This window comes from Saccostrea cucullata, unplaced genomic scaffold (genome assembly GCF_032062105.1).
Source record: "Saccostrea cucullata isolate Sc308-1 unplaced genomic scaffold, CSIRO_AGI_Scuc_v1 ctg19327, whole genome shotgun sequence".
Lineage (NCBI taxonomy): Eukaryota > Metazoa > Mollusca > Bivalvia > Ostreida > Ostreidae > Saccostrea > Saccostrea cuccullata.
The window spans coordinates 1-9,077 of NW_026939397.1; the positions used below are offsets into that span (position 1 = coordinate 1).

Consider the following 9,077-nt stretch of genomic DNA (forward strand, 5'->3'; position numbering starts at 1 on the left):
CACAGAAAAAATCTCTTTTCGTAACTTCAGATTATAAAGTATATAACCAAACATAGATTTATAGATATCTACGAGTAAATAAAAAGGTAATGGCAGTATAAAAGAGATGAAAACAACACCAAGTATATGCATTTGACTTTATTTTGCGACTCCCCCTGCGATGTGCTTTCCCATAAACGACTCCCCCCTACGTAACCGTTACTGTCTGAAGAGAAAATGTCTTAATTGTTAATTTTTATAAAGTCTAGTCAAGATTAAGTTGTTGCATTAAAATATAAATGCTTTCTCTCGCTGTTTTAAATATGAGAATCCCTACGCAAGCCGTAGATTGTGCAAATAATGCATGTTTTTACTACCCGATCAACGTAAATATGAAAACTGTCAAATAGTTTCGAAGTGTTTGAGAAAACTAGACGTATATGATAGCCGGACAAATGACCACGATAAAGCTTAACTATTGCCATCTTCCGTGGGATATTTATTTTTTGTAAATACATCTTATATATACCGAAAAAAGACGTGACCCACATCTCCTCTGACTCCGAAGCGGTGAAAATCTACTCCCCCATACGTTGAAAACGACTCCCCCATACTTTTTAGCGACTCCCCCGCGTTACCCGTTGTATACGGTGATTTATGCAGGACATTTTTACATCGAACATGTATACCAGAACTATATAGCTAACAAATTAGTTTAATTAATCTCCCTCAATTTAAACCTGTCTTTGAGTGTTAAATAGACATCGATTGCTTCTAACAGGACACCTGCGATATAAAGAATAAAGACTTTATTGCTACTCTCTGTGTATGAAGGAAACTGTTTAAAGTCAGATCTACGCTTCCATAACTTTGACCGATCTACACACCCCCGTAGGTACTCAAAGCTTTGTAAACTGGAGCTTGGATAAATATTTTTTGGCTATTCCTTACCACTGATTTATCTACTACTTTTATCATGAATGATCAAAGTGCAGATGTAATGGGTAAGTATTAATACGAGACATTTTTTTTAGGATTGGTTATATTTTTGTTTACGATAAGCGTATAATTAGATATTTTTTTGAAAGGAGGCGTGTATTCAGTATTGTCCCATTTTCTACCCCGGTCAATTTTACGGCAGCGCACTAATGTCATCGATAGGTCATTTTGTCGGGATAGTTAGAGAAAGCATTTAATGCTGCTGTCAACATAAATATACTCAAATGTCGATGTCGGAATCCCATCGTTAATCCTTGGAGAAGGTTTCTATTTAGCCTTGAATTGAAAGTAATTAGTTTTTTTTTTATACATCGAGAGGTGGGGTTGGGGATGTTATACATACATATATTTACATTTCCAATGTCTTTGTCCGAGATAAAATAACAAATAGTTATTAATGTACTTTATTTCTTCATGAATGCACTGTATCATCGATAGGCGCGGTTAAGGGGGATGTACAAGCCATATTGGATCTAGTCTGCTGTAAACTAAGAAATACCAAGAATGCGCTTAATACTCTACTAAACTAGCTCAAAGTTACTCAAAGTGCTAATGCACTAATTACCTACAGTTAGAGACCAAAATTAGTAAATAATTAAGTTTATTTTGTCTTAATTAGAAGAAAATTAATCATGTTAGAACTGCGCAGCTACAGCATTCATGAGATGAAAAATGCATTGAAAATGGAGTTAGTTTGATTCATTGATAATATGGCTACAACCATTTGTTTCGTTTTTTTCTTGTCATTATCCATAATTCTTGAAAATTTGATTTTTCATATGGGTGTCTTCCTGAGGCCATGTGTTTATTTCGTCCGCCATTCCTCTGTCACACAGAGTTCGAATAACAATGATTTTAGAATAAATGCGACCATAATAACATCAAGACAAGAAATTACTTAGTAATAATCATTAGGTTATATTACTTACTCAGAGTTCCCGAAACGCACCGGTCCACCGGGGATCCCCGGTAAATTTTGAATGGGACCGGTAAAATTTTAATTTTATCGGTCAAAATGTCCGACAGTTTTTTACAGACTGTATAACAATGACACATAATCTTAACAAAATCATTTAATTCAATATTTAATCAGCGTGCAAAGCCAAAGGAATTTTTAAAAAACGTGAGTGGTGCGCCAGATTATTCTCGTGCATTCTTGTTTAAATGTAGACGGTGTATGTCTACTATAAAAGGCTACATAATGAAATAATATTCTCCATAAGTCTGAAAAAAACTGTCAAACAAATAATTTTCCTTCTTAATATACACTCGGTATTTCTGACAGTAAAAAATGTGGCAATTTACTTTCGTTTTGCAGGACGAACTTTGCAGGGTTAACATGGTTAAGATCAAGCCAAGTTGCCAGCTATTTCTTCTTGATTATTGACAATTTCTTACCATTTTTATTATACTCTGTAAATTAATCTATTAGAATTATAAATGTTAAACTAATTTTTGGATTTTTTCCCCATGCATTTGTTAGCATTTAATACAAGCGCGTTTTTCCCCGTTTCTAAAAATAGCGACTGGCTGACTTTATGTAATAAAACGACAAAAACGTCACTTAAAATCATCATTTTCATGATTAATTTGCATATTTTTATATTATTTGTACATATTTCTGTATAATACATTAAGTAAAACAATCAACCAAAAGAGGTCATGTTGCAGATTTTATTTTAAAAATAAAATATGTCAGAAAGGACATAATTTTTATATGATGAAGCACTGGTCATCATACACCGTCAGTGACGTCAAACCCCAGATACATAGGCCTAATATAAAATATTTTAATAAATAAAATATTTTAATAAATGAAGTAAAAAAAACGTATTTGCCAACTTTTCATTTAGATGTCCTAAGGTCTTCCTGATCATGGACTACAGTGGCAAACTGGTAAGACAAACTGAATGGGAAATAGAGGGAGAGAGAAAGAAAAGGAATAAATTAAAGATTTTTTTTTAACTGTTTGCATTACTTTTAAGTGGATTTTATTTTATCAAAAAAATTAATGTCCGGTAAATTTTAGATTTGTCCGGTGAATTTTAAAAATTTACAGGACAAATGTCCGACATATTTTTGACTAGTTTCGGGAACTCTGCTTACTACTTTTATTTGTTGCATCGCATCGTCTGATTAATGAAAAAACGCGATTTTAACCTCACTCCAGCAAATCGGGGAAAACTGTCCTGTTTACAACTCGAAATTCCTCGTTAATATTATTCCACTAAGCACATGGTTGGCATGTGCATATATCTGCTGTGGATAGATCCGTTTATTACCATTATTATATTTAATTTTTATGGAACAAGTCTTGATAATTTGTTGGTTTCTTTAAAACTCAAGAAAAAAAGATAAAAATGTCCTAAACATTTGTGTTTACGGAGGGTCTTTTTTCTGTGGCGATAGAAGTTATTTTCAAATGGGGCACTGCAAGGAGGATGCTTAGCATTTAATTTGAAAATGTTAAACAATATGCAGTGCATGAAAAATAAATTGTAATTACATGTCTTACATTCGAAAAGTTGGTACATATGTCTATTTTATTTAGAAGTTAGATAGAAAAAATAGGCAGTTATAGGATTTCCTTCAGGCACCTCACATAAATAGCTAGAATGTTTGCAATGACCCACACATTGTATGGGGTCATGTTTGGACACAAAAACGCATCATGTCTCATTATGTTGACAACGTTGTAAGCTCTCGCTCATTGAACATACGAAGCTTGATAAAATATAATGAGTTGTTTCTATGAAATTTAGAAGCGAGCACAATGTTTGCAAAGAAAGGTCCATTGCATATGCTAGTCTATCATCGCAAAAAAGTGAGTGTTAACCCCCCCACCCCACCCCCCCCCCCCCCCCCCCCCCCCCCCCGCCCCGAAAATCCTATGTTTGTTTTTCAAAATAGTGTCAAAGATTAAAAAAAAATTGCATTACTAAGTATGTGATGGAACATGTACTAGCCTTATAAGACCACTTGTTATAAAAATATTTGGTTGCCCTCTCTCCCGATCTACTACCTAGAAATGGCCCGACTCATTTTTTTAACATCCCATTACACGATATTTTTTTCTTTTTCTTCCGTCAACAATTCTGTTTAAATTTTAAGGAATTTTTTTCTCACCTATAAATACGGACCCAATAATTTTCTTTGATAGCATATTGCTTTAAAAAAACACATCCCTTTTCAAACTTGCTTTCACCGGGCAACATAACAAGTATCATATTTAACCATCTGCCTTCCTTCACTAAAACGATATCCAATCATTGATTGAAATTATAGGAGGCCATTTAATAAACTGTGAACAAATTCTTATACGCTACTTCAAAGGCATTTCTAAGATATACATGTGCCATAAATATTATAGTCGTTTGTTGAACGAGTTCCACTGAGACAACCATTTTTCGTCAAAAGTACCTGAATAATGACGTCATTTTCAGATTGTGACATCACAAACAAGGAGCAAAACTTCAGCATATGCTATTTATAGAACTTGTGTTTGGCTATCTAATCTGAATTGTGGTTTTGTAGATATAGAGATATTTCGCGAACTTTTTGATAACGCTTCGTACTAGTAGGTACTAAAACAAGGTCATTCGTATCAATTTTATGTGTCTAATTTCTTTGTGTTTTATTGGTGATAATTAAAATTTTAATAGATAATATAATTTATCTGTGGCAAACTTACAAACTCTTAATTTTTAACTTTGATGGTGCTTATTTTTCCTTACCTGGAATCAAAGAGTTTAATTTTTTTTTTATATTAATACGTAAACTATTTAACAACTGTTCGGTAATAATACTAAATAAATTACTTCAAGCCACACTATAACACCTTTCCTCTTTTAAAAGTGTTCATATTATTTGAAATATTTTGCAACTGTAATTCTCTTCTACATTTAAAGATTGTTATGCCCCTCCATATTAAAGCTGAACACTACTCGTAAATAGGCATAGTCCGCCATATTTCCCGTTCTTCAACGCTCTCCCTACAACACGTATATAAGGAGCAAATCGCTAGTCAGTTCAATGTATTTCACTGTAGAGATCCGACGAGTGTAGACGTACATCTTACAAAGCGTGCTACTCAATATCGATGAAATTATCAAATTTTACGCATTTTTTCCGAAACAGGACAAAAGTATCAAGGAAAATGCAGGTCAATACATTATTTACAAACAGAAAATGCACCTAAAAACAAGAAATAAACGCAAAAAATCTAAGACCACGATAGGAGTACTACATGTCGGCCACGAGTTTCGAGTGTGCAATCGGGTGTAACGAAAGCGAACGGTTTATATACCCGTCTGACAGTGCCTATTTATGAGAAGTGTTCAGCTTTAAGAAGAGGTCTGGAAAACAAAATTCTGTGCTAAAAATAGACCACGTGCTGCTATCCATGAACTACTTTCATGGTTCTTTACACTCTTTTTGAAGACAACGGTACCTTGTTTTGAACTTGAAATTATCATTTAAAAGTGCAAAATTTAGACATTTTCTCAACAAATGGTTGTAGAGAGAACATTAATACACAGTTTGCATATTTTTTTGGATTTTTTAAGGCTCTGCTGAATTCTGTAGCTGCGCAGTTCTAAGGAGCATATCAAAAGCATTTTTCTGCAAAAGTATAGATTATATATGCACAACATGCATTCGGTTATGCATATTTATTGTATCTTTATCAAAAAGACTTAAAATTTGATCAAAATATAATGTATTTTAGCCATTTGAAGAAATGTTTACATTTTGCTCTCACTGCACTAAAAGTGGCCGTACATCCCCCTTAAGAAAAATCACGTGCGGGGCGGTACAAATGTAGAGACAGACGCTGGGCTTAGAGCACGTGGGTTGGCGGAATCAAGAGCATGTAAAATATAAGGAATAACTGTCAGATTTTTCGATTTCATGACGATGATCAATCGATTGGCTTGCGTAAATGATCAAGAAATCAACTCCCCTATCTTTGAAGTTTCAAAGAGTTATCGGAGAGAAAACACATAGAAATGGAAATGTTATTGAATATATATACTTTTGGTCCTTGTATAAGAGAAATGAAACAAAGGGATTTTTAAGCATCGAAATGACATTTTTTTTTTAGCTTTTGTAGAATTTCTTTGTATATTATTCTTTTGACGTACAAACAAAAATTATTCTTTTCCAAGTGCTTGGAAAGAATGGACAAAGAGAAATTGATGTTACAAATTTCATTTTCAGTTCGACAGTTTGTTAACATTTGTCATGGAAACTTTTTCGCTTTGAATTAGAAATACAATAGCAAAGCTTTGATGTTGATCTATAACTATAAAAAATATGGAGCTAAAGTTGTTATCTTAAAATAAATTGTTTTCAATATTGCACATTTTAAAGAGGTTATATGAAATTTCACACCAGTGATTTTTTTTTTGTTTTGGATAAAGGATCACTTCATTATAAATAGGAATCTGACCTATAGGACCGGGCTTGGTTTTATTCTCTACAAAAAGCTTGTCGATTTCCGTTCTGGTTAATGACATTAGGCTGAATACATATAACAATTTGTTTTTCCTAAATCTTTATTTCAGTGAGTAGAGATAAGAGGAACCCTTTTTATTGATTTTGTTATCTCCAAATGTAATAATTGATATTTGTCTTTACTTCTCATAGCGCATAAAGGTAATGTCTACTGCCTCTGAAATTCTATTCTTAATGTCTAGGCTATTTATCCGTGGATATAATAAAAACTTGTCTTTAATGTGTGCAAATTATAAAGGCCTACATGAAATCCAAGTGAGTGCATTTACTGAAATATGAAGCCAAAATCAATGTGATTAAATTCTAAGGGATATATACAATTGAAATTCATTGCAGCTCAATGTCGCCAGGAATACCTGTATTGAGTAACACATAGTGAGTTATTCTTGTCCTCGGAGAAAGTGTGTTCGTTCCACCTGACTGACAACTGTACATTGGATTGTTACGATTTGATATCTCTTTAGTGTTTCTTATATCAAGAATGGGAATGCATAAGGGATAAACAATTGAAGGAAAAATACACAAGTCTATAAAAAAATTAAAATAGTCTTTGAAAAGGCGAAATTTAAAACTGTAAAAGTGTTGTACCAGGTGGATTCGAACCCCCGACTTTAAAAAGAGAGTATCCAAGGTGTAAAAGTCAGCACTTATATCAACTGAGCTAGTCTGACTATAAGAATGAATGGCATAAATTAAGAGAAGATTTCGAAAATCTGGTTTCCTTATTTTTTGTAGGTTTTTTGTGAATTTCGACCCCATGGCAGGGGTGCCCCTAAAAAAATCTTATCTTAAATTATTCCTTACATCCTAACCTATCAAAATGTCATAATTTTATTTAGGGGCAGGCCTGCCCTGATGGACTTTAAGGCCAAAATTCATGCAAAAATCAACGCTTTAAAGGACAAAATGGTGTTTCGATCAACTTTGGAGGTTTATTGTCAAGTTGTAAATAATAAATTTTAGGTATAAAATACAAATTTAAAAAAATTTAGACATATATTCGGTAGAAAACAACAAATAAAGATGGATTTTTAAATGTCACTTTTTCCGGGAAATTGTTCTCTCCTATAGGTCAATTCTTTTGTTAAAGCGAATACATCCTTTATCATCCTTCTTCCATACTCTCTAGATAAAATTGTCTCTTCTATTATTCAAAAATCCAAAATCTACATCATCTATAACGAATTTTAATGTACTTAGTCATTATGCAGATTTTATTTAACAATAAAACCCCAAAAATTTACAGAAACACGGTATGAAACAACAGTTTCCGAAGAAGATATTATTAAAGTCAGCGACAGCCATGGAAACGTTATGGAATTTTTGGAATATGGCGGACAGTGCATCAGTGCCAGAGGGGTAAAACTGGGAAGGTTTCCCAACCCCAAAACCAATTTCCCGAGATTGAAAGAGATTAATATCAAACCAGAAGACTGTTTTCTGTGTGCTTATCCAAAAGCAGGTTTGTACAATGCTACTCATTTTTCCTCATTGGAACAAGTGAATGATAAAATATATCAGATCGTAATTTTCCTACAAATCCTAGGATTTAAAATAGGTTCATTATAAGAATAGACCTATTGCAGTTCTACATCTGGATATGTTCATAGAGCATTTTAGTATTAAAATTCAAGTTTTTGAACGGTCAAACATCAGAAAAATAAAACAGATCTAGATTTAGACAAGTTAAATTTTCAATCATCCATCAGTTTTTTTTAATTACAAGTATTATTATGACTTAAAATGAAATGCGAGATAAAAAGGAGAGGGACAGTAATTCCTCAACTTTTATTTTAATCAGCGAAAAATTATAAAGGACAGCTTTAAAATTCTATATTTTACTATAGTTTTAGTTATCCTTTCAAGGAACACATTGGACTTGGGAAATCATGAGTATGATTATTCAGCAAAGCGCAGAATACCATCCACTGAAGAAGGAAACCCACATGATAGAATTCAACACCCCGGAAGTGCTGGAGTCCGTGACGTCACCACGAGTGTTTAACACCCACCTACGACCAAATAATATGCCTCAGCAATTTTTTCAGAAACGCTGCAAGACAGTTTTTGTTCAACGCAATCCCAAAGACGTAGCAGTGTCGTTTTATTATCATTGTATCCAAACGACAAAATTTCCCGGCACTTTCATTCAGTTTATGGACTTTCTCATGGAAAAACACGGGCCAAGTAAAAATGCTTTGTAAAACTAAAATTTTTCCAGTTAATTTTCAATCAATGAAATGTTATTTTCTGAAAGTACTAAGTATATTTGAAATTAAAGATAATTCTGACTATACTATTCAAATACCTATATTTTTAGCTATTCAAGTTAGCGAGGAATTCATTTTGGTATTATTAAGAGGGTATTGATATCACACCATTTAATATCATGATAAATATATCAATTTTATGCTTTGGAGGAAATATAAGATAGTTCTTGCTAAAAATATTTAACAAAGGTTATGGAAAAATCGCTGGGTATCGATAAAAAACGACTAAATTAAACATCGTGTAATTATTCCGAAAAAAATTATATATATTGCAGTATCTAAGCATTTCAAAATAACTAATGAAGCATTTTCTTT

At 32.9% G+C, this 9,077-nt stretch overlaps 1 protein-coding gene across 1 annotated transcript; it reads left to right on the forward strand.

Annotated features, from left to right (window-relative positions):
- Positions 1–844: 844 nt before the first annotated feature.
- Positions 845–8,679, forward strand: LOC134252996 (sulfotransferase 1B1-like; the record flags this gene model as incomplete). The annotated part of the gene is made up of 3 exons (XM_062735521.1): positions 845–983; positions 7,739–7,954; positions 8,359–8,679. Coding segments are annotated over exons 1-3 (565 nt in total), but the record flags the coding sequence as incomplete, so codon positions are not given.
- Between the last annotated feature and the right edge of the window lie 398 nt (positions 8,680–9,077).